The sequence below is a fragment of the Festucalex cinctus genome, chromosome 2 (assembly GCF_051991245.1).
Source record: "Festucalex cinctus isolate MCC-2025b chromosome 2, RoL_Fcin_1.0, whole genome shotgun sequence".
NCBI lineage: Eukaryota > Metazoa > Chordata > Actinopteri > Syngnathiformes > Syngnathidae > Festucalex > Festucalex cinctus.
This window is the reverse complement of record NC_135412.1, coordinates 28,804,485-28,829,905: the sequence shown is the minus strand read 5'-3', so window position 1 is coordinate 28,829,905 and position 25,421 is coordinate 28,804,485. Positions and strand designations below refer to the sequence as shown.

At 41.1% G+C, this 25,421-nt stretch overlaps 2 protein-coding genes across 9 annotated transcripts in view; one reads left to right on the top strand and one right to left on the bottom strand.

The window, feature by feature from the left end:
- The window catches only part of LOC144014424 (sentrin-specific protease 7-like), a 20,827-nt gene extending 6,000 nt beyond the window's left edge, over window positions 1–14,827 (bottom strand). Inside the window, exons 1-13 of one of the 5 annotated variants that reach the window (XM_077514286.1) lie at window positions 14,732–14,827; window positions 14,063–14,153; window positions 12,382–12,466; window positions 12,241–12,284; window positions 12,023–12,157; window positions 7,536–7,627; window positions 7,325–7,464; window positions 7,048–7,234; window positions 6,782–6,972; window positions 4,037–4,070; window positions 3,762–3,962; window positions 3,276–3,496; window positions 3,135–3,202 (exon numbers count right to left, since the gene is read on the bottom strand). In XM_077514286.1, coding sequence (XP_077370412.1) covers window positions 3,135–3,202; window positions 3,276–3,496; window positions 3,762–3,962; window positions 4,037–4,070; window positions 6,782–6,972; window positions 7,048–7,234; window positions 7,325–7,464; window positions 7,536–7,627; window positions 12,023–12,157; window positions 12,241–12,284; window positions 12,382–12,466; window positions 14,063–14,153; window positions 14,732–14,786 — 1,544 coding nt within the window. In that variant the 5' untranslated portion in view covers window positions 14,787–14,827. Of the gene's footprint in view, window positions 1–3,134; window positions 3,203–3,275; window positions 3,497–3,761; window positions 3,963–4,036; window positions 4,071–6,781; window positions 6,973–7,047; window positions 7,235–7,324; window positions 7,465–7,535; window positions 7,628–12,022; window positions 12,158–12,240; window positions 12,285–12,381; window positions 12,467–12,540; window positions 12,556–12,809; window positions 12,825–12,951; window positions 13,120–14,062; window positions 14,154–14,731 lie in introns of those variants that run through there. The other 4 variants (XM_077514287.1, XM_077514289.1, XM_077514290.1 and 1 more) reach the window with 4 other exon arrangements.
- On the top strand, window positions 9,939–25,421 carry ftcd (formimidoyltransferase cyclodeaminase). 4 transcript variants are annotated; one of them, XM_077514295.1, is made up of 15 exons: window positions 9,939–10,065; window positions 14,377–14,486; window positions 15,931–16,114; window positions 16,420–16,548; window positions 16,640–16,728; window positions 18,199–18,378; window positions 18,481–18,618; window positions 18,763–18,894; window positions 18,975–19,036; window positions 21,456–21,582; window positions 21,656–21,817; window positions 21,908–21,951; window positions 22,024–22,162; window positions 23,941–24,036; window positions 25,211–25,421. In XM_077514295.1, the coding sequence occupies exons 2-15, from the start codon at window positions 14,430–14,432 to the stop codon at window positions 25,292–25,294; spliced, it is 1,623 nt and encodes a 540-aa protein (XP_077370421.1). In that variant the 5' UTR covers window positions 9,939–10,065; window positions 14,377–14,429; the 3' UTR covers window positions 25,295–25,421. The 4 variants fall into 4 exon arrangements, with proteins under 4 accessions (XP_077370421.1, XP_077370419.1, XP_077370420.1 ...); XM_077514293.1 differs by lacking the exon at window positions 9,939–10,065 and adding an exon at window positions 12,210–12,407; XM_077514294.1 differs by lacking the exon at window positions 9,939–10,065 and adding an exon at window positions 12,210–13,604.

Here is a 25,421-nt window from a genome sequence, read left to right as displayed (position 1 = left end):
GGGTCGGGATGCCAAACCCGACCTCCCTGTTGAGACAACAGGTCCTCCCTGTCGGGGAGACGCCACGGCTCGCCGGAGCACAGTTGACGGAGCAGGGGGAACCACGTCCGGGCCGGCCAGAAGGGGGCCACCAGCAAAAGTGTGTGCCCCTCCTGAAGAACCCTCCGAAGCGTCAGCCATATCAGAGGGAGTGGCGGAAAGGCGTAGAGGAGGCACTCCGGCCACGGCTGTGCCAATGCATCCAGACCCAGAGGGCTGGTGGCCTCGCCCAGGGAAAACCGAAGCGGGCAGTGGGTCGAGCCCTCAGAGGCAAAGAGATCGACCTCCGCCGTGCCGAAGCGGCTCCAAGCGGCGCCGGCGTCACTCTGTGGCCTGACGGAAGAGAGAGTCCGCGAGCCGGTTCTGATCCCCCGGCAGATAGGCAGCCCGTATACTGGCCAGACGGGGAGCAGCCCACCTGAGAAGGTTCTGAGAGGTTTACAACAGACGGGCGGACCGGACGCCGCCCTGATAGTTTATGTGAAACACGGTCGTGGTGTTGTCCGACCGTATGAGAACATGCCGTCCCCTCAGGTATAGCAAGAAGTGCATGAGTGTCAGGTGCACCGCCCGCAGCTCCAGTACATTAATGTGATCGACCCTGTCGCGCACAGACCAACTTCCCTGAGCCGTCCTGTGCTGCCAGAAAGCACCCCAGCCCCTGAGGCTGGCATCCGTGGTGACCGTCTTGCGGCGGCCCAGGGCCACACCCAGCGGGACACCGCTCAACAGAAAAGCCCTGTCTTTCCAAGGTGCCAGGGCGAGGAGGCACCGACGGGACACCCTAAGCCTCCGGTGCCACCGAAAATGTGTCGTATACATACGGCACGCGAGAAGAGGAAACTAACCTTGGGTGACACCGGAACTTATACCCTTCTAAGGTCACCCAGGGGTCACATGTGACTAATTTGGTATGCATTACTCGAACTGCGCATGCGCAAAAGGAACATTCAGTGCTTAAAGCACCGCGTTCTGGCGGTCGGGAGGGACGAAATAGAACTGGTAATTTTAAGTTTTTTTGTTTTTTGTTTTGTTTTTTTTACTGAATAGTTGATGCACTGTGCCTGAAAGGGTTTTGTATTAATTCTCTTGAAAATGTTTTTGTCTAAAATAAGGCTGGGCGATAAATTGAATTAATTCGATTAATTCGTCCATTTAAAGTCCCACGATGTGAAAATGAGCTATATCGTGAAATCGAGGTGCTTATAAATAAATACACATCCTCTCCCTCGAGCCTCTTGCGTCTGTTTACGCTCGCTGTTTTGCGGTCCTTCGTTTGGTGGCTGGCGCGCTTGCTGATGACGTCACACTACTATAGCGAAGCTGCGGTATGTGACATCATCGGAAGGAGCACAGGACCCCGCAGCCGTACAGGCAGTTCACATCACGCTCTTTTTTTTTTTCCTTTTCTTTTCACACACACAAACACGCACACTAATTAATGTGATGTGATGTGCATTGGGCACGAATTTGAAGGCAAACGCACGAGCGGAGCTCCGCCGTAATGTCTCGCCGTGAGCCTGAAGCAGAGGTATACTAAGGCCTTTCCATGGACTCCCAGGCGGGGAAGCGAGCCCACGCCAACCGGCAGCGAAGGCAAGTGATGCTTTCACACTTCCACCCGGAGCCCCACATCAGCGCCTGTTTGCTCCTTCGGCCAAACGCTATGCGGCCTACTCGCGCACATTATGTCTGCTCCAGAAGACTAACCAAGAAAATTGACTCATGTTACGTCTATTATATGGAATTGGTGCGGCTTTTACAAGAGCGACATAGAGCAAAGTACAAGCGTCTGCAAGGTTTGCCGGACAGCTATTAAAACAAAGAGTAGGAGCACAACTAACCTCTTCCAGCACTTGCGCCAAAGGCACCCGAAAGAATAGGAGAAATGCTCACGTCTTCGAGAGTACGGCGTGGCTAACGCTAGCAAAGATAAGTGCAAGGACACCGTAGAAACAACAAACTTTAGCCTATTTAGTACCGGGGGAAACATTGTGACATGCACCAGAGCTTATCTTTTGCCAGAGTCAGTTGGCAGGCTAGTTGTTCTTGCAAGGAATTTGAGTTTAATTGCAATAAAAGGTGCTGCTGATTATTTTTAAGCTCTTGATCTTGAAGTTCTGTTATATACAAATGTTATTGTGAGTTGAGTTGTATTTTTGCACAAGTGGTAGAATACTGGATGTGTGGTTTACAATACCCGTTTACAATTGTTAGAACTACTTAATTGTGGCATTTAAGTTATGCAAAAGCTATGAGAAGTTTTTTTTTTTTTTTTGCACAAGATATTTATGTAACATTTAAGTTGAGCAGTAGCTATGAGTAATTTTTTTGCTCAATCTATGTATGTGGCATTTAAATTGAACAAAAAGCTATGAGTAGCTTTTTTTTTTTGCACAAGCTTTGTGGCATTTAGGTTATGCAAAAGCCATAAGTAGTTTTTTTGTATAAGCTATGTATGGCTTTTAAGTTGAGAAAAAGCTGTGAGTAGGTTTTTTTTCTCTTTTTTTTTCGCACAAGCAATGTAAATTATGCAAAGGATATGAGTAGCTTTTTGCACAAGCTATGTTAAATTTACGTTAAAACTGATTCAAAATTAGTGTACGTTAGTCTGAACATTTTGCACAAGAATAATTTTTGAATAAATCAAACCTTGTTTCATTTATTTTTTAATTTTTTTTTTTTAAACTTTTGATTAAAATCGATTAAAATCCTAATCGCCCAGAATGACAGAAAAAAATCGAGATTTTATTTTTTTGGCCATATTGCCCAGCCCTAGTCTAAAATTAAGGTGATTATATGGTGGGTTTTTTTATTTTTTATTTTATTTAATATAGCCAATGGCACTCACCATAAATACATTGGGGGAAAAAAATATCAATGATCAAGTGATCGGTATCGGCCGATCTTACTCATTGATGATCAGTATCGGTCTCGGCAGCATAAAACCCTGATCAGACCATCCCTACTTATTGTTTACATTAATTATGCAATTATTTTACTTGTCCAGCCCACTTAACATCAAATGATACCCTGCAACGACTTTGACACGTCCATTAACACCAGAAACGAGTAAAGTACAGTCAGTTTTTGACCTGCTCGGCAGCTGCACAGCAGATGCCTGATTTCTGCAGCTTCCTCTCGGCAGATTGGAAATCTCCTCCTAGAAGACAAACAATCACACGTGAGAGGTGGACCACCCACTACGCAACGACAAGACAAGAGATTATTCTTACCGGTGACTGACCCAGCAGACAAAGGAGGTGTTCATCCAGTGGACTGGGGCAGTTGTGGATGAGGAAAAGCCCATCAGTCCAGCTCATGGGGGAGGTCAGCCCCGCCACTGAGGAGCGGCCATTCTTGAATTCTGGGATGTCCAACATAGATGCCAACAGTGCAGCCTGGTACTCAGGAAGTTGCTCTGTCATCACCAGCAGAAGGATGGGGCATGGTGGCCCTGTGGCACCAAGACAAAACATTTTGCTAGTATTTTACTTTACTATCTCTTATAACAAACAGGCTGTGTTACAATCATGCAGATAATCTGATATATACCACTTTTCATTACATGGGAGTTCCTGAAGTTATTTGAGTCATTAAAAATAAGTGGTGGAGGTCCAAATATTGATTTATGAGTTTTCAAAAAAGCTTTTCAACTGTCACACTAACATGGTGGACAGTGTGGGCCAAATTTGAAACCAACTGACTCTTCGTGATTTTACCTGGGGCACCGGTGTTCTGGATGAAGGTTATCTCCCTGTGCAGAATGTTGGCCTGAGCATCCGTCACCCACAGAAAAAGCAACGATGCAGCCGGCCCTGCCAGGTCATCGAACAGAGTTCCACCCAGAGCTACACCGCCATCCCACAAACCGTAGCCTTGCACTTGTGATGCAACCACGGTGACCTGGCCTTTATACTCTCCTGTTGGACAGAAGCTCCAACGCATCAGACATGCTGACACACAAAGTAGACAATTCTGAGGAAATGTTTGGTACCTTCAAGCGGGAGAACGATACCGCTTGATGTAATCTGTACACAAAGACACCAATGTTACGTTACGAACCGTACGCATTCTCAACCAGACATACTTGAGATAGACAACCAACCAGTAGTGGCTGGTCAATAGTCAATGGACTAATGCATGGTAGTCAGCACATTACTTTGGTGTATCTATTTTTAAGATTTGCAGGATAAACAGTATATAGCTAACAATGACTAAAACTGTTGCTTCGCTCATGTTTGTAGTCTGATTAGTGATGCACTTCTAGTCTAGGGCACACATATATTTACCCATTGACTCATGTTGAAAGTTTGACAGGAGCTCCACTTCAATGCATTATCCTCCTGACTACCAGGAAAAAGAATATTGTCCAATCATGTTTATTTTGATATTCCCCAATCTTTGTGAAGTAACTGGAATACTGCAAAATAAATTTTTGAAAAGAAAAGCTTTCATTTTTTAAGCTATGATGTGTCCACTACAGAGGACATTTTTTAAAACTTAAATGCTAGGTTCAAATACAGTTAAAATAATTCAGACAATACTTTAATGTGTTCTTAAGAGTCTTACAGAAAACATGCTAACAACATTTAAAGCCTAAATTTGTTCAATAAAAAGTGATATACACTTAATTTTCTTCTTCCCTAAAAAGTTCTTGCACTGAGGGAAGCCATTTTCTTTTATGATGCATTCAAAGGAAGCAAGGCCCACCCCTACACATTTAGTATCATTGGAAAGCTCTGAATGTCCTCAATAGAGCACAAAATGAGTTAATTCAATAGTATGGACTGGGTGGGAGATATTCAGGTTTAAAAAGGTCCACTACAGAGACAAATTTCAATTGCTGGTAGTCAGGAGGTTACAATAGTGTCAAATTGGGGCACAAATTACAGTATGCTACACACACATCCATGCTCAGCATTTATGTGTGCAGCAATTTGGTGATTCAATAAAGTTAGTTTGAAAAAATTAAAAAAGGGAAATTCCAGTCAAGCATGTTCACTCGCTGTCTGCTGAAGTTACTAATTATTTATTTCAAGTCTAATCATACCTCCCCAACTTTGACGATAAGTGTGCTAACATTGTTTCCTAGCTTACTCTCATGCTGACTTAGTCTGGCCGTACTTAGTAATAGACGAGTGAAGACATCCAACACTCATTTAAAGGGTTAGTTCGGATTTTTTGACATGAATCTCTATTTCATCCTCACCTCCAGTGTGCGCGATCAGCACTGCCTTACCCGACAGCGTTCTGTGACACGAGTTCTGGTCCGGTCTTGGACGAGAGGAAAATAGTCCAGCAAGTTGGCTGGGGTCACCTAAATAAAGCGTTTTTCTTCTAAGTGAGGATGAAATAGAGATTCATGTCAAAAAATCCGAACTATCCCTCTAAATAATTTAAATATAATGTAAATGTCTAAAATGTTGGGAATTACTATTTCTCTGTGTGACTATTTTTAGTGTGAAAAAGACGTTTTATTTTAAGCTCATTGATCAAAAGTCACTCTGGCCTATTGGGCAGTCAGGACGGTCGTTTGACCTAGCAGTTACTGCTACTTAAGTTTGAAATGGTGAGGACTGTGGCAAAGGTTTGATTCTTGGTCAGTCGGAAGTCTTTTGTGTCTTATACAAAAAGATGAGAGAAAAATAAGGCCTTATATTATGTTTGCTGTGCAGTTTGTCTGCTTATTTAAAAAAGCCTCAGATAATGTGTCAGTAAAGGAAAATCAAAAGGGTATAAAAGCCTGTCAAACTTGAAAAGAAGTTTGAAGTTGTAAGACATTAACATGCTCAAATACTGAATTATGAAATAGTAATAATCATTGAATATAATTATAGTGTCCAGCTCCGCCCCCTCCCAGAGAAAACTCCACCAGCCGCCACTGCAGCCAACACGTCAGTTCCCCATAGGAAATATACTACTGTACTTGGTCATACACTACGAAGTAGGGCTGGGTATTGCCAGCAACCTCACGATACGATACGTATCGCGATACATATGTATCCCAATACTAGATTCTTAAGGCGATACGAATCCTGATATATTACATTAATCTACTTGTATAACAGTCACATGTGCACCTAAAGGATGTTTGTTATGCTGACTGACAAAAATATTTTTGTTAGCAGCTCTTGTGGTTTACCACCAAGTGGCATGCCTGGTTTAAATGTGCACGCACTGCAGAGCAAGGAGCAGCTTTCACATACACACCGGGAAAATGTATTAATATGCATGAGCCGATAAGAGCAAAAATATCAAAGTATTAAAATTACAGCTCTAAATGCTGAAGTGCTTATGCTGAAATGCTTTAAGTGCTTATTTGAAATATTTGGGGAAATAAAAACAGCATTTTTTTCGTGTAACACATTTTATTTCGTTTTTAAACAAAATATACGAAAATTGGTACATTAAGACACGTGCCATGTTAAGTTTAGAAGTAAATAAATGTTGATGTTCTTCCTCTGTTTTCATTTTTCTTAGCAAGACAGTGTCCAATCACTGGTGAGCTATTTTTGCATTAATTGAAGTCAATTAACTTCAAAGACGCTGCTGGTTTTTATTTTTTTTAGGTACAATGCAAGCTGCAAAGGCAAACGTTAACTGCCTATTTAAAGATAACGAGCAATATTGATTCTGATGCCTGCGTATAGATACGTGTATTGTAATGAGGCCCGCAACGATATATTGCCGTATCGATTTTTTGAGCACACCCCTACTACGAAGTAACTTCACATCTCACCATCATCTTCCCGCTGGCATCAGTCTGCATCAAGCCGATGTGAAGAGACAAAAACTCCAGCTCCAGGAACGACGGCATCTCTAGGTCTCCTCTTGGTGTCTGATGAGATATTTGATTCCCAGGAGGAACGTGGTCAATCCATTTGCTCTCATCACCTTCATCTGGCACATCTTCCTCACTGGACAAAACAACTGGAAGAACAGAACTGTTGAGACAAAAGATGGTTGCAGCAAGGAAGATGGGGGCAGAGTATGCTCACAACTCACTGGGTTCTGACCGGGTCCGTTTCCTGCTTCTAGAATGGACACCTGCCACTCTGCTTGTTTTCTTCCTCTGTCTGAAGTCCAGCCAAATATTTCTCTCTTCCTCCCCCGGCTCCTCATTTGTGTTGCTCCTGTTGGACTTCCTGTTGCGCATTCCATGGGGAGATGGCTTATTTGTAGCTGAAGTAGACTGAAGAAGAGGATAAAGACAGATCATTTTAGAGAACATCTTAACCAACTATAAACCGCAGCAACTGATCACATGACCTTTGATCATCACCTCCTGCATAATATCAGCTCTCTGTGCGGTTTTGTATGTCGGCCAGGACAAACTCAACTCCCCATCATGCAGTAGTCCTCTCAGCTCAGTCAGAGAATCATATGCCTCCACAGATACACGTTTCACGGGTGAACAAAAGCCTGTAGGTTAAAATTAGCATTTTAAGTGATGGAAAACTTAATTGGATTATCACAAAAAAAGACAAGCATACCCTTGCTTATATATTCACTCTTCTGTGGAGGAAGTGACTCCGAGGAAAAGACAGGCCATATAAAATTGTCTGAGGTGGGCTTTGAGCGCCATCTGGTGGGCAAAATGGACAACAGTAGCTTGGTGAATATAACTATACTGTATAAATACTTTCAGTTATAAATATTTCTTTTTCTAAACGACTAAAACAGCTTTCAATCCCATTTAGGTCAAGAAAGTCATGTGTATTTTTTTTTTTTTTTTTTTTAAAGAAGAACTTATTTAACTTTCTACTGACAATGAGGAGGATGTCTTAGCGCCAAACAGACAAGCTAGTTTCCTATTAAGGATGTTTAAAATGATGCAACAATAAAAAGGGTCAACCTGGGTAATTGTTATGACAAAGGATTGCTCTTACTACATTTACAGTAAAAGAATGTTTGAATTTGTGCAAATACATGTTAAAACTGACACAATATTATCTAAGCATCATCTATACTTTTTTTCTTTTTTTTAAACTTGCATTTTATTGTATTTTTAAACTTTTTCATTTTGCACAACAAACAACAAAACATTTTAACGTGACAGCGTTAGGGCAAATAGTACTAATGCAAATAAACATTGTTGGTGTCCTCGTTTGTTTTCTTCTTATAGTCCATCCATTTTTCCCATTTATCCGGAAACTCTCTCTCTTGTAGTCTTAATCGGTGCATTAGTCTTTCCATTACAAATAGTTCTTCCACAGTGCACACCCACTGCTCCACAGTCGGTGATTCCATTTTGTACCATAGCATCAGTTTCTTAATTGCTGTCAAGAGCACCTTGACAAGGTAATCCTCTTCCTTCTGTATTAAATCTCAACTCAACTCAAGTTTATTTATATAGCGCTTTCAAACAGCCTGAACTGTCACAAAGCGCTTTACAGAAAGACAAAAAAAAAACCATAACATAACATAAAACATTAACACCAATACAACACAATCACAACAAATCAACATTCTTCCATCCCTTCATACGCTTTGATGTTTGAAGCAGTTTTTAGATGAAAGAGGACAGAATCAGCCTCCTTTCAGCAGTTGATCAGAGACGTGATCTCAGCATGCATGACGTCACACACATTTGCTACAAGGTTTGTTTATAAGCTAGCTCATTAACAAGCAGCTGCTGCGTTCGCGATGAGCACCATACACAAAAAAAAAAAAAGAATGGTCCAATTTTCCAGTCCCACCCAAACTGCCTCTCCTCCAAGCGCCGAACCTCCATCCACTCCACGATCCGCGTACACCACCGCGCCCAGCGGCGACGTTCGCGTCCTCAGCTCCACCGCCACCCATCCTAGCTAACCGGCGTAGACTGTCCAGTGGCGCCGACATTTCCTCCGAGCAGAAAGGCTGTGAAAAATGCTGCCTGTTTCCTGGCGCAAAAAACACAAGCAGGTGCACGGTGGGGCAGTCGGATGGCCCCGACACTCCCCCATCAGAAACCGTACCGGTGCAGGCATGCAGCTGAATGAGCGCAACCGCCAGACACCGACACCGTCCCTCGAGGAATATCATGGCCATAACACCAAGAACAGTCCACTCCATAAGCGCCATCCATCCAGCTCACAAGCGCAGACTGTCCAGCAGCGACAACTTCTCCTCCGTGCAGAGGGGCTGTGAAAAATGCTGCCTGTCTCCTGGCGCAAAAGACACAAGCAGGTGCGCGGTGGGGAAGTCGGATGGCCCCGACACTCGCCCAACAGAAACCGTGCTAGTGCAGGCATGCCGCTGAATGGGCGCACCCGCCGGGCACCGACACGTCATGCGAGGAATATCACGGCCAGACCGCCGAGAACAGTCCAGTCCAAATCGGGTCCACACAAAAGACGAAATGCCACATGACAAAAAGAAAGACAAAGACGGCTGCTGCAGCTCACAGCGCCATCAACAAACAGCCAAGACAAGAGAGTCGCCAGACACAACGGCGCACGCCATCTTGTCGAGGCAAAAAAACACCCCAAGTACCTTGCATATATTCTGGAGTTAGTGGATGTGCACTGTGTTTTACAAATACTCCACCACTCTTCCTCAGTTATTGGCTGTTTTAGCTCATTTTCCCATTTTTCCTTGATGTAAAGGGATGAAAGCCTCTGACATGACATCAAGCCTTCACTTCCCTTTCTAACTCATATCTTTCCACAACCATGTTCCATATTTCCATTGTAGTTTTGATTACCCTACCCAGTTGATTACTTAATTTTTTTAGTAAACCCTTGTGTGCTATTAAATTCCGTACCTCGGTGTTTGCCTTCCCCAATTCTATATTTTTCCATTTTGCAACATAAACCTCTTTACACGAGTATATCAAGGGTCTAATTTGTGCCGCGTAGAAATATTCTTGGAGGCTTGGTATGGCCAAGCCCCCTCTCTCTTTGTGAAGCTGCAGAGTTTTCTATCTTATTCTGGGTTTCTTCCCTCCCCAAATGAACCTGGATATCCACCTGTCCCACTCCAAAAATTGTTTTTTGGGAATCCGCACCTGTAGAGACTGAAATAAGTATAACAGCTTTGGTAAGATATTTGTCTTAACCACTTTTATCCTTGAACTCATATCCAGAACTATATTTGGCCATCTCTCCAAGTCGCTCCTAATTTCTTGATTTATCTTTGAATAGTTTACCTCAAATAGTTTATCATCATCTATACTTTTTTTTGCCTGTAAAGATGAGTGTGTGAGGTGCTGATTCAACTCACTGATGATCTTGTATTGGAAAGTTAGGCGCAATGTGCTTTGCTTCTGCCAACACATTTCTAGGCAGAAATCTGCTGTGTAATTTCCAATTCTAAAATAGTGTTAATTATTTCAATTTCTTATTATTTAATATTTAATTAATGTACAAGTACCGTCAGTCTGCATAAATGACTGTATATACTAGGGACATCGCATAACGATATCTAAACATCACGATACGATATTATCACAGTATGAAGGCTGCGATACTTTAATTATTACGATATGTGGCGATATAAAAAAGGTCACAATACTGTTAAAAATAAACAATGAAAAATGAGCTCCTACTACCGTATTTTTCGGATTATACGTCGCTCCGGATTATAAACCGAACCAGCCAAAAAATGCACAATTAAGAAGGAAAAAACATATATAAGTCGCACTGGAGTATAAGTCGCATTTTTGGGGGAAATTTATTTGGTAAAATCCAACACCAAAAACATACATGTCATCTTGAAAGGCAATTTAAAATAAAAATAAAAGAGAGAACAACAGGCTGAATAAGTGTACGGTATACTAACGTTACATGACTGACATGCCTGGTAATGTCAGTAACGACGTAACATATTAAGAGTTTGTAGCGAGCAGTGACGGGAGTCGGAGGCGGAGTGTTGAAGCTCGGAAGCTCGTGTTTTATTGACATCAGCTTCTGAGGTCTTATCAGCAACTCCCCACTCAGCTAGAAGCTAACAGGCTAACTCCCCTTTTCCACATAACAAAACCTTCCCACCCGGACTCTCCCTTCGTCCCAACGTTCCGTGGGTGAATTATCTTCCCATCACTACAAGTTATTCATATAACTCTAGCATAAAGAACATGCTAACAAGTTTACCAAACTATCAGTTTCACTCCAAATCACTAAATCCAATGAAATCTTCATCCTCGGCGTCACTTTTAAACAACTCCCCCAACTCGGGAGGTAGACGATGCTCTTCTACCGGCAATGTTGAACTTAACAACACAGGCCTAGAGCGCCCTCTTGCGGTTTAGTGTGAAAATAACATGTGAAATGATATAATAATGTGTTAATTTCACACATAAGTCGCACCAGAGTATAAGTCACACCCCCGGCCAAACTATGAAAAAAACTGCGACTTATAATCCGAAAAATACGGTAAACAAGTTTTAATTAAAAATATCTACTTATATAGCAATTTATTTGTTATGAAGAATTTTATAGGCCTTGCTCATTCATTCTGTTTTTTAGGAAAATCCCACAAAGTTAGTAGACACTTCTTGTTGTTAGTAGTACTGCATATTATATTATCAGGGCTGATACCAATGTCAAGGAGGCCAATATTCATTTTTCACTAAAAGAGAAAATATTGGTGTAAAACTAATAAAAAAATTAATTAATTATTAAATATGAAATCCAAATTTTCAAGCAATATGTTCTCTAAGATTTTAAACTTACGATTTTCAAAAAATTGGGAAGTTCCCCCCCCTTGCAATTTGGTGCAGCGAGTCCCCTGTTAGTCAGCAGTATTTCTTAATAAAGTTAACTGAAAACTTAAATAAGTAGTTTCCTGACGTTAACAAGGTTTTAAACTGATCTACTAGCCATGTGATTCTTCAAAAACCGATGTCGATATTTGTCAAAATGCTGAATATCGGCACCAATAATAGGCTCAGCCGTCTTTTTGAATTTTATAAGGACAAGAACCACAAATTCGTGAATTCTGAAGCAAATACGTGAGGACTGGCTGCACACACTACTACTACTACAAGCAAACTCACCTGTGAGAGTCTCCCCGAGGAGATTCCGTTGACGGCTGTGATTGGCTGTTGCTAGCCCCTGCTGCTGCTGTGGGCGAGCTTTCCAGTCCTATCAGCTTTTTGACAACGCCTCTAAAAGACAGCTTCCCATGCTCACTGTCACAAACAGAAAATAAACACATTAAGCCAAGTCATCTATTAACATGCATTATCATATCTGGAGGAGGCGATCTCCTGACCTCTGATGACGGAGGCTGCCATGACTCCACCCGCGCCCAGATTTCTGATCGAACACAAAGTTTAAAAAAAAAAAAACAGTAATCTCTCAGGTGCCAACTCTGAGGCGACGAATGCATTCAAAACCATTCATCACAGATCACCTTGAAGTTAACCGCGGAACTCTGCGGTGAGTGCCAACGTTGGAAGGTGGAGTCAGATGCTTCTATCGGCGTCTTCTTGTGGATTCTAAAGAAAAACACATTTGAATATACAGTATTCCCTTTATCTTTGTTGGAAATTGTTGCTATTTTATATTGTACCGTTTCGTGTCCGTACTTAACGTAGACCAAAATAATATTTACAAAACGTCCTTCACAAAATAAAAGGCAAAAAATACACTGATAGAAGTAATTGCCCGGATTAGTTTAAAATGTATCAGCATTCTTCGTAGGAATCCACCAAAACGTTGTCAAATGCATTGCCGAATGACTGCCCGTATTTCCCCATCTAAAAGATCAGTTCTTCCATAAGCGTGTCGTCAAAAGGAACTAGCCGGCTGTCGCGGTGAACTTTATAAAATACGACCAACCTACTGTATGCTGCTGGTAACTCCAAGCTAGCTCGCTAGCTACACCTAGAGCTTGTTAGCCAACCGATTAGCCGCTAGCTAGTTAGCCCGGTACAGCTCAGTGAGCTGTTCGCGAACAACGTTCCCAAGTCGAATGACGTACACTTTTGTCATTTCAGCACATGAAAGGTGCTAACTTAATTCCCAAACATCTTCAGCAGCATTTTTGGTCGTCCACAAATTCAGCTACACATATTACGTAAACAACGTGCGTAATTTACGTAAACTTTATTCACGTCACTGACGTTGAAACGTGACGGTGGGCATCAACAGTCTGTTAAATGTCAAGTATATATTTTTAAGAAGCGGGGAAAACTGAAATCAACCTTCAAAACCCCATCAAATCATCAATGGCACACTTTATGAAAAATTAAAAATATATGTAGGAGAAATTTAATTGGTCATATATTTTGTTGTGTTTCGTTAAACACTCTCACAGAGACATGTAGGCCTACTGTATTTAAAACGTATATTGCTGAATAAATATTTTACAATTAAATAAAAATTTTAAGTGAAGGCTAATTTAATTTTGGAAATACTTTATTTACCATTACAAGGTTGCAGATTAAAACTAATGTTAAAATATTTGCTCAAGATTACATGCAAACATTTTATCTGCCATACTAGTTGGTGAAAAAGTATAAACACTCAATGAGTTTCTAAGCCTCTGCACATGTCATCCAGGGCTGCACTGACTTTACAGGATACTGGGCCATGGGGAAAGTAAAAGAACTGTCAAAGGACGTGCGAGAAAAGGTAGTTAACCTCTATAAATTAGGAAAATATCTCAAAAGATTTGAGAATGGCAATCTGTAGTGCGCTGTAGTACTCTGATTAAGAAGTGCGCAGTTCGTGGTTCTTTTGATGCAAAGCCCCAACAATGCAATGAAAAACCCACACACAACTTCAGCCGAAATACAGGCTTTTTCTGGCATTTATTTCCCCCCTTGCTGTGTAGCGTTTGTATGTTCTCCATGTATGTGCTTGTGTAGGACAATGACAGTTCTAGTGTATGTTGGTTAATTGCTCAACGGTAAACTGATCACATTCACTGAAGGTGAAGGAGATTGTGTGTCACACACTAGCACACATTCAATAATTATCATCAACTGTAACCTGTAACATAGATATTGAGAAGATTGTTGTCTTCTCAATTAAAAGATTTCTAGTTTATGTTCAACCAAAGGGGATCTTGGGATAACATGACTTTTTACCTCCCTAAAATGATGTTTCTTTTTGAAGATTCCAGTCTGTCAGAAATAAACACGAGCGCATGCCCATGTGATCTTTGCTTCTTGGCTCCTGCTGAAGAATCACAGAGATGTTTGTCAAGTTAAAGTTACTTATTGCGAGGAGCTGAATGAACTTTGATCAGACATTCAGCCAATTGATTGAACTTTTAGCTCTGTCTGCATCTACTAGGCCTGCAATGGCGCTTTCTGCTGTGTACCCAACATTTGTGATGACCTACTGTTAATGATTCAGCCGAGAGCGTGTGTGTCGGGGTGTGTGTGTGTTTGTGTCTCAGGAGGGAACAGAGGTATCAGGCCAGTTCTGGACAGAGGTCAGCGTGAAGACATTATGGCAGCCGAGCTGGTTGAATGTGTCCCCAACTTCTCAGAGGGCAAAAATCAAGAGGTCAGTCCTTTTTTAGTTGTTGTGGAATTGTCTGATGTCCAATTGGTTGTTTCTTTCTATTCGTTCCTCACAGTCTGAGTTCATCTTTGCCAATCTCATTCTGTCGTTGCTGTGTTATTTGGGAAATGTCTTGAGTTGCCACATACACTACTTTAGCTGCGTCCAAATTCGTAGGCTGGCATATACCCTTCGTGTCCTATGTTATAAGTGATGTTTAAAGATTAAATACAAAAACGTGTACTTACAATTACAAGTAAACTCCGCCGAGCACGAACACAGGCTACATTTGGGTGCCTCCATGTTTAAAGTGTAGAAGACAGGAGAAGGGCAGTCTCCATGGAAACCGGATTCAAAGGCTGCGTGGATTTGTGTAATCGAGTGGCACCTCAAGTTACGTCATGTGGGCGACAGGAGGGCGCAGCCTACAAATTTGGGCACAGCATGTATTATTTTTCTTCATGAAGCAAAAACAACAGCAATTTTCAAGGATGAAGCAAATTGCCCTGTGCTCTAGATGTAACTCAAAGAGAGGAAATGAGTGACAAATAAACGTGTGTTTCAGTCGCAGAGGCTCTCCATGCTTTACTTTTTAGCTACAAGTACATATGAAATTCTAAAAGTATTATTGTAAAACATGTCAAATATGCTGTGTTAGTGTGATTTGGCAGCAGGTAACTGGATACTTTTAAATGTTTGTTTTTGTTGTGAAAGCTCATGTGTGATTTTAGATTGGCTGTTACATCAGCGTTCACCTGATTCAAATTTCTGCAAACTAGTGGCCCAAGGTCCACCACTCCTGACAATAAGTGGGACCCCCGACCCCCCCCCGCCCCCCCCCCCCCCCCCCCACACACACACACACACACGCACACACACACTGTGCACCAGTTGGGTTGCTCTGCTCTCTGTGCTGCGTCTCCTACTTACTAGTTAATTAATGTGCGTAGGCGAAAGGTGAGCAAGTAAGGCACGGAAAAAAGTCCTGCATGCGAATGACAATGACCTGTCGAGAATAAATACTCCTTTTCTACAATAAAAGTTGTAAGAGGGGAGAATGCATTTGAATTTTTTAAATGTATAATTTCTATCCCTAGTTGAATTTTGTTTTAATAGTTTACCACTCTTCATTCTATCAAAATATATTTTTGTTCTTGTGAAAAAAAAAAATCTTCCATTGCATTCCATTGTTTATCTAAAAATATATATTTATTTACCATAACATTACAACCTTTTTTTCTGGAAAATATCAAACTTTTTAAATCCTATATGGCAATTGAATATGCACAGTTATGTTTGATTGATGTTAGGATTATGAGGAGGTCCATCAAAACAATTCTCCTCAGTAAGGGGTCCATAAATCAAAAAAGTTTGAAACTATCTAGTTTGAGCGATATTAATAAAAAAAATAAAATAAATGGATTGTGTCTCCGTTGCCAACTTTCAGGTCATTGACGCCATCTCGGCGGCCATTAGCAGCACACCCGGATGTACCTTGCTGGATGTCGACCCCGGAGCCTCCACCAACCGGACCGTTTACACGTTCGTGGGCTCTCCTGAAGCCGTGGTGGAAGGAGCGCTGAATGCCGCCCGTCAGGCATTCAGCCTCATTGATATGAGTCGCCACTCGGGTAAGCCCACATTGTGAGTGGGCATCACTTGCCTGTGTAAATATTTATGATAACTTTATTTACATAGAATACATCTTATAAACAATAGTTTACTGTGTACTGTATAAAAGTTAGCTTATTTAGCTTGGAGACAAGCCATATATGTGCTTAGGAAGTCATCAGTGAAATCTTCAAATCAGTTATAAAACAAACGAAGCTATTGTATTGATGCTGCTATGTTCTGAACCAACAGGAGGCAAGAGATAAAGTTTTGATCCATACTAGAGAGGCGTGAGTTACAGTCAGAAATGTGTGCACACGTGCAGGTGAGCACCCTCGTATGGGAGCGCTGGACGTCTGTCCTTTCATCCCTGTCCAGAACGTCACTATGGAGGACTGCGTCCGCTGCGCCAATGTCTTTGGACAGAAACTGGCGGATATGCTGCATGTGCCAGGTGGGACACCACTTTGTTTTGAAAAGAAAATTCAACATGAGTCTGAATAAAAAAAAAATTAAAAAAAAATGAACACACTTTGTTTCTTCAGTGTTCCTTTACGGCGAAGCAGCACGAAGCGAGGCGCGGCGCAGTCTTCCGTCTGTGAGAGCCGGCGAGTACGAAGCTTTAGCAGACAAGGTAAGACCTTGAAACTAATTAGACGCCTGCTGCGCACAACATTGTGGGTGGTTATAGATTAATGATTTACAACCACTTTCATCAGAGATCAACAGGTGTGCAAGTGAAGATTGTTATTAGTGTGAATGTTTGTTTGCCCATGTGCTATCCTGTCAGGTTGTACCATCATGCTAGTTAGACTAGAGCAGTGGTCCCGAAACGTGGTCCTCGGGGATCGGTATCCACCATGTTTTCCATGTCTCCCACAGCCAACACAGGTGCTACATATCATCAGCTAATCAGCAAGCTCTGGAGAAGCCTGATAACGATTCCCACCTGTGTTGGCTGTTTGAGACATGGAAAATAAGGTTGGATACCGGTCCGAGGACCAGGGTTGAGGACCACTAGACTAGAGTATACTAGCTAATGAGCCTCATGTGAAGTTTATTATTATTTGTTGAATCATGTAACTACTCAATACAGTTGTTTATGTACCATGGGCGATTGTGTACATGGTAGGTGCATAGTGTTGATGCTTTATGATCCTCTCCATTTTAAAGGGGAAGTCAACCCCCCATACACACAACAACAACAACAAATGACAATAATATGTACTATGCAGCCCCACTACTCTAAACATGTTATTCTGTATAATATTGTGTGAGTGGAATATGAGTTAAGCAGCAAAATCCAGTCGTTTTTATCCATCTCAGGGGGTGGCCATTTTGCCACTTGCTGTTGACTAAAAATGATATCAATGTTGTTATCACAGTGCAGCTTCAGAAAACAGGTGAGCTGTGATTGGTTGTTGCCTGACCCTGCTTCCATGTGCTATGGGAAAGATGGACCTTACCACTTGGACACTCGTAATTACGACCGAGTTCTGTTCATGTGGGTTTTTTTTGTTGTCGGAAAAAAATACACATGGCAGCTGATGTACTCTTTGCTCGTAAAACCGAACAATTACGGGAAATAATGAATTTTAAAGGACAGGACATTGATTTATGTACAATATGTAATTGTTTAGATTCTAAAACAAACTGCTAGCGGATGACAACTCCCTTTTTAAGTGTTACTATTTGTTGCTATTCACGAATCCTTCGGCATTCACTGCCATGTTGAAACTTGACAGGTTTGTAAAACTCGGGTATCAAAATAAATTCCCAGTTGTCCAATGGAAAATACAGCATGAACAAGCGTTCACGTGCAATTTTCTACTCGACATGTGGTATTTACCATAATTTTGATGCCACATGAAGGCAGCATGAGCCCTGAGCAACATTGATGTCATCTTCAGTCAACAGCAAGTGGAAAAATGGCCGCCCCCTGCTTCAAAACTCATATTCCAAAAATGTCATATTTAATCAGAATGTCATGTTTATTCTAGTGAGGCCATATATAACATTGTCAAGAAATGTTTAATTGACTTCCAATTTAATCTGTTCGAAGTTACAAAACTTAATTGTCCTTTTTGTATGCTTTGCCATCCAGCTGAAACATAAAGAGTGGGCTCCAGACTTTGGCCCCGCCACCTTTGTCGCATCATGGGGTGCCACGGTGACAGGCGCTCGTAAGTTCCTCATCGCCTACAATGTAAACGTGATTGGTACTAAGGAACAGGCACATCGCATCGCTTTGGACATAAGGGAGCAGGGCCGAGGAAAAGACCAGGTGCATGTTGGGAATATTTAACTTCATAGTGGTCGCTGAACATGTCCAAAGTCATTTTCCATGAACGCACAGTGACTAGATGTGTGTTTGGCTACATCGCAGCCGGGGTTGCTGAAAAAGGTTCAAGCCATCGGCTGGTACTTGGATGAGGCCAGTATCGCTCAGGTGTCCACCAACATTTTGGATTTTGAGCTCACGCCCCTTCACTGTGTCTATGAGGAGATCTGCAAGGATGCAGAGGTAAGAAGTTACAAAGAGTGGCGTTCAGATGTTTACACTGAGAGAGAGAATAGGTAGACTCGGCCTCTTCAGAACTTTACTATGTAGCCAAACGAGGAATGTATGCTGTAGTGCTTTCTACTGACAATGTTCATACGCCCTCAGGATCTGAAGCTGCCCATCGTCGGCTCTCAGATTGTCGGTTTGATCCCTCTGAAAGCTCTTCTGGATGCTGCAGACTTCTACATTGCCAGGGAAGAACTCTTCATCGTGGAAGAGGAGCATAAAGTGCGGCTGGTGAGGAAAGCTCCACCTCAAGAGTTCTGTTACGTGGCCCTTCGGGGTTCTAACCTTTTAAGCCTTGCGTTTGTGGTCAGGTGATCAGCAAGCTGGGCCTCGACTCACTGGGTCCGTTCAAAGCGAAGGAGCGAATCATTGAGTGAGTTGCAACTCCTCTCAAAGTCTAAAGTGTGTGATGTGTGATACTATAAGACTCCAATACTTAAGTTAAAAAAAAAAAAAAAAGTTACTGTTTGTTACAGTCACTCTCATAATTTGTTTGGCAAACTTTGCACAAAAGGTTAATGTTATAATGATTTTTTTACTGTCGAATGTACACCACATTTTGATAATTTAGCACAATGTAAACAACTTCCTTGCATACAAAATAGTTTTGCTCTTTTATTGACTTACATAGTGCTGTACTGAAAAGGAAGTCTTCTCATGCAATTAAAAGAATGTGTTCCGATTGCTTTGCTAAAGAACTGACTTACAAAAAATGCTCAATTAGTGAATAAACAACAACAACAACAACAACAACCAAAAAAACACTTTACCTGTTATGGACATTGGTATGTTGTTGTTGTTGTTTTCAGATAAGATGGAGATTTTGTATTTTTGTTTTACTCCATTTGCTTGTGAATTTTAGGCTAGCACAAGAAAACATCATTTTCAGAGCCGCCACCATTACACAATTCTTTTAAAGTCCCTGTAAAGGGAAAACACCACATAACACATACCATTTTTATTACCTGGAAAAATATAGATACAACTTAATCTAGCATCCTTCTTGTGGTGCAAAAACATAAATATCGGGCCATAGGTGCTAGCTAGCATATCTTATAGCCATAGATTTTGAAATACATCCCACTGGGTCGGAGCAGCAAGGTGCTCTAAAGTGACAACACCGATGGACTGTCCGTAGGGAAAATGCATTTTCAGTGTGTATAGGCTAAGCTAGCTAGCTAACTGCCTGAAAACATAAAGAAACAGTTTAATGCTTCTGTAGATCTCTCCAACTACTACTGCATTTTCAAACATGTGTCATGTATTTAAAAACAAATTTCTGACTTTAAAGGGATACTTGTCTCATTGAACAATTTTCAGCAGTGAAAAATTAATATTTTGTCCAGAATGAATTTGATAACTTCATTATTTTTCATGTACAATTAGTACCTTTAAAAAGTAATTTTTCTACTTGCTGTCAACTGCTGATGACATCACCTGTGCTGAGGAAGTAGGTAACGGCCAATCATGGCCCACCCGTTTTCTGGGTTTGGTCAGTAAAATGAGCCTGTCATGGTCTGGGTCGCGAATGCGCCAGAGTTCATGACCTGTTATGTGTCTGTTTTGGTACTGATGTAACAGATCCAGTTTCAACTGGCTTTTTGCTACGTGGCAGTTTGGTGATGTTAAAACCTATGTGATGTCGATCTTTAGTCCTTTACTGTTCCTTTACTTAGCCACAACCAATCAGATCGATTCACTGTCTGTAGTAGCAGTCTGAGAAGTGTGTGTGTGTGTCCTGCCTTCTTCATGAATAAAGAGAGAAAATCTTATTTGTGTCTGCGCCTTTGGGATCCAGACCTCTCAACACACTACAGAGCCATGATTGATCGAGACTCGTTACCTACTTCCTCAGCACAGGTGATGTCATCAGCAGTTGACAGCAAGTAGAAAAAATACTTTTTAAAGTTATTAATTGTACATGAAAAATAATGTTACCACATTAATTCTAGACAAAATATTCACTTATTACTGCTGAAAATGGCTCAATGAGTAGAGTATCCCTTTAAGCACAGTAATGAAGTTAGGGTCGGGTTTTAAAAATCGAATAATCAATATCGAATTGATTTATCTTCTTAAACCCGATATCGATTCATAAAACCATGAATCAGTTATTTTATATATCTATTTTTACCATAACTTCTCAAGAAAATAGAATTTTAAAGACCATTTTTTTGTATCTTACTCTTTACTTGAACTCTACTGTTCACGTAAATTCAAAAGTATTTTCTTACATTTATGAAAAACCTGACTTATTGCACTTCAAGAGAATTCAGAATCTTTTTAATTTAGATTTGCAATTATTGAATTAGAATTATGAAAATATTTTCATCATCCTTACTTATATCAATGTTTGTGTAACACTTGAACACGTGTTACTTTCATTAATAAACTAAATAATTTGAGCAGTACTTTAATTCATGTAGTTATGTTTATTGCTCAAACACAACCTTTAACGTAACCATCCACTGTCAGCTAAGGTTTCATCAACCGTCAAAATTTAATAGTATGATTAAGCTGTATTAATACATGATTAATGCAATCATTTTTTCTGATTAATTAATTAGTTAACGCTTTAACTTTGGTAGCACTACATTGCATATTTGTGGAGTTTTTGTCATGTCCTTGACATTTGAGAATAATTGATGTGCCATAATCAATATCAGATTGAATTGAAGGGAATCGAATCGGAAAAAAATCAAATTGAACTGAACTGTTTTGAATCAAAATTGAATCGATTGAGGAAATTAGAATGTTTAAATGAAGCATTTGTTACTTCCAACCACCAACAGGTACATGGTGAGGTCACAGGACGGCGGCCGCCTGGCGTCTCTTTCCTTGCAGCAGTTTGTTCGCAGCGTTGGTGCTCGGACGGCTGCCCCTGGCGGAGGCTCGGTCTCTGCCGCCGTGGCTGCTCTGGTAACTTTGCATATAACGATAAATTGTCACCTCGCTACAGCTCGTCATCGTGTTGACAGTTTTTGTGCTGCAGGGAGCAGCACTGGGTGCCATGGTGGGCCAGATGACATACGGCAAGAGGCAGTTTGAGGCTGTGGACGGCGTGATGAGGAAACTGATTCCTCCGTTCCATCACGCCATGAACGAGCTGCTGGACATGGTGGATACTGACTCGTCTGCCTTCAACAGCTACATGGTCTCACTTTCTGTTTCTGATTTTCACAATTTAGTGCTCTTTCAGCATTCTATGGTTTTGTGATTCATATCAACACTGTTTTCAATCTAGACAGCGTTGAAGATGCCAAAAAATTCTAAGGAAGAAATAAAGAGGTACAAACAAACACAAGTTTGTCTTGGAGCAGCATGGAAAGATTTCATTTGGATGGTGTTGTGTCCTGACAGGCGTGAGGTAGCCTTGCAGGAGGGCCTGAAACAAGCAGTCGGTGTCCCGTTGGCTCTGGCTGAGAGGGTCAGCACCCTCTGGCCATCACTTCAAGAACTTGTCTTATATGGGAACATCAGCTGCAAATCCGATATTCAGGTGGGGAATATCCAGAGGAGAAATGGAGATGGATGGATGGATGGAGGGATGGATGGATGGATGGATGGATGGATGGATGGATGGATGGATGGATTGGATGGATGGATGGATGGATGGATGGATGGATTGGGTGGATTGGGTGGATTGGATGGATGGATTGATGGATTGATGGATTGATGGATGAAAGGATTGGATGGATGGATTTGGGATGGATTGATGGGTGGATGGGATGGAATGGATGGATGGATGGATGGATGGATGGATGGATGGATGGATGGATGGATGGATTGGGTGGATTGGGTGGATTGGATGGATGGATGGATGGATGGATGGATTGATGGATTGATGGATGGATGGATTTGGGATGGATGGATGGATGGATGGGTGGATGGGATGGAATGGATGGATGGATGGATGGATGGATGGATGGATGGATGGATGGATGATTGGATGGATGGGTGGATTGGATGGATGGATGGATTGGGTGGATTGGGTGGATTGGATGGATGGATGGATGGATTGATAGATTGATGGATGGAAGGGATTGGATGGATGGATTTGGGATGGATGGATGGATGGATGGATGGGATGGAATGGATGGATTGATGGATTGATGGATGGAAGGGATTGGATGGATGGATTTGGGATGGATGGATGGATGGATGGATGGATGGATTGGGTGGATGGGATGGAATGGATGGATGGATGGATTGATGGATGGAAGGGATTGGATGGAAGGGATTGGATGGATGGATGGATGGATGGATGGATGGATGGATGGATGGATGGATGGATTGGGTGGATGGGTGGATGGGTGGATGGATGGATGATGGATGGATGGATGGATGGATCGATGGATGGAAGGATGATGGATGGATGGATTTTGGGTGGATGGATGGATGACAGATGGATGGATCGATAGATAGAAGGATGATGGATGGATGGATTTTGGATGATGGATGATGACGGATGGATGGATGGATTGGGTATAGATAGATAGATAGATAGATAGATAGATAGATAGATAGATTGTCAAGTCATATAAAATAGAGATAGACCGATATGGTTTTTTCAGGGCTGATACCGATGCCGATTATTAGTAGTCAATGACGCCGATAACCGATATTTGGAGCCGATATTAATTTTCACTAAAAAGGGAAAATATTGGCATCAAAATTTGGAAAAAATGCAAACTTCAGTTCTTTTTTTTTATTTTAAAGTATATACTTATTGAGCAACTTTTAGGGTTAGTAAAATATTGGATTTTTTTAATTTTTTTTTTTAAATCTTAGTCAATAGACATCTTTGTTTTTAAAATCTAACAAGTCCCAGGATCTCCCAGGTGCAGTGGCATGTTTTCAAAAGTTAAATAAAAACAAACAATTGTTTTTTACACTAAACAAAGTATTTCAATATATTTGAAGTATTTTATTTATTTTTTAAATTATCTTAGTTTTAATTTCAAACAAAAACAGATGGTGCTGAGAGTTCCCAGGGTCAGCAGCGTCTCTGAAAATTTAAATTGAAAAAAAAAAAAAATACATTTAAATTAGTTCCTTGAAGTTAAGTTTTTTTTGTTTTTTTTTGTTTGTTTTTTTTAAATGGATCTATTATCGGCCATATGATTCTTCAAAATGGCCGATGCCGATATTCGTCAAAATGCTTAATATCGATGCCGATAATCGTCCCAGCCGATTATCGGTCTATCCCTAATATAAAACTATAAAAGACATAAAAAAAAAATACCTGGGTCTGAGTATTATCTCTGTGGCTTTCAGGTTGCAGTAAAAGCGTTGGAGACGGCAGTTTTCGGGGCTTACTACAACGTCATCATCAACCTTCAAGACATCACTGATGACAGTTTCAAGATGGAGGTAGGCTTCCATGTGCCAATAGAATGAGCTTCTTACAACCTTTTCAACTCACACGTGCATCTGCCTGGCAGGAGATGGACCGTTCTATAATTGTAGCCCTCTTCTTTACCACTGTAATTTGAATGTGTGAGGTGACAGTCAAAAAGATGTTATGTGTGGTAAAGTTCTCATTTTCCCTAAAGCAACCCCCTTAGCTACTGGATTTTGACTGATTTTGCAAGGCCTACAGAATATTGGGTTCTATTCCTATAAAAACATGGAACCTACCAAAAGAAAGATTAGAGCCTCTTCTTTCATCACGGAAAAAGTACATTTCTATCTGTTTACGTTTTGCAGCAATTAGCATCAGAATATAGCTCATTTTCATTGTTATTCACAAATCTGTTTTAAACAGTGGGGAAAAGACCTTGTTGCAACATGGCCCTAGTTGATCTCTTATACTCTGCTGCCACCTGCTGGCCGTTTTTGTAATAACTACCATTGCTTCAACAGTTCTCTGCAGTTCAGAGGCTGCATCAAAGCCTTCTGTATGCTCTAGCATAAAAAAAAAAAAAAAAAAAACGTAGAAATACGTCTTTGGTAATATTTAAAATAGAACATATTTATACGTCTTTGGGAGTAAATGACTTAACTTCCTATAGCCCTGCCCCTATGGCTGTTTCTCAATATGAAGAACTATAATGTATGCAAGAATGTTCTTCACAAGAATATCAGTCCCTTTGTAAATTGGAATGGTTGTGTACTTAACTCCCCCCCTATAGACTCTCATGTATTTCCGTGATAGCAGCACAAAATGTATCTTGGGATACTTTCCTCTCCAAGCCTTCACAAGTATGCAACGGATACATCCTTGGTTTAAGCTAGTTGATAAGACCAACATCCGTGAGGTCTTGGTTGACTTGTACTTTCAATTTGGACAGTAACCGTGACTGATGACGTTTCATGAGATCACAAGGATGTAAGAACGGACAAGGGAAATTGAGAACTGTTGAGACGCTAGTACTTACTACCATAACTGGAGAAAAAAAAACCTTATATCAGTATATCTGTCAATTTTTCAGTGCAATTCAGTGGTAACCATGTTTACTTTTCCACAACCTCAAAGTACGTTGGAGCCTACTTAGAAATTACGAAATGGTCATCAAGTCACCTGACTTCTCATCCTGTCTTGCAGACTCACTCCAGAGTGTCGGCATTGTTACAGGAGGCAAAAAGTTGCTCCACCACCATCCTTGAAGCTGCCGACAAGCGGACATGAGCCTTCCTGTCTGGTTCTTATAGAAATGATGTTGAGCAAATAAAAAAACAAAAACAAAACTTGTGACGTCAGATGATGGCTGAAATGTTTGACCACAAGTCATTAAAAAGTCTTTGCTCTGGGTCAA

Excerpts from the sequence above, each read along its gene's own strand:
- ftcd (XM_077514295.1), top strand. The coding sequence starts at position 14,430 with ATGGCAGCCGAGCTGGTTGAATGTGTCCCCAACTTCTCAGAGGGCAAA. Across the intron at positions 18,619-18,762 it reads AGATCTGCAAGGATGCAGAG|GATCTGAAGCTGCCCATCGT; the intron begins GTAAGAAGTTAC and ends ATACGCCCTCAG. Across the intron at positions 24,037-25,210 it reads ATGACAGTTTCAAGATGGAG|ACTCACTCCAGAGTGTCGGC; the intron begins GTAGGCTTCCAT and ends CCTGTCTTGCAG.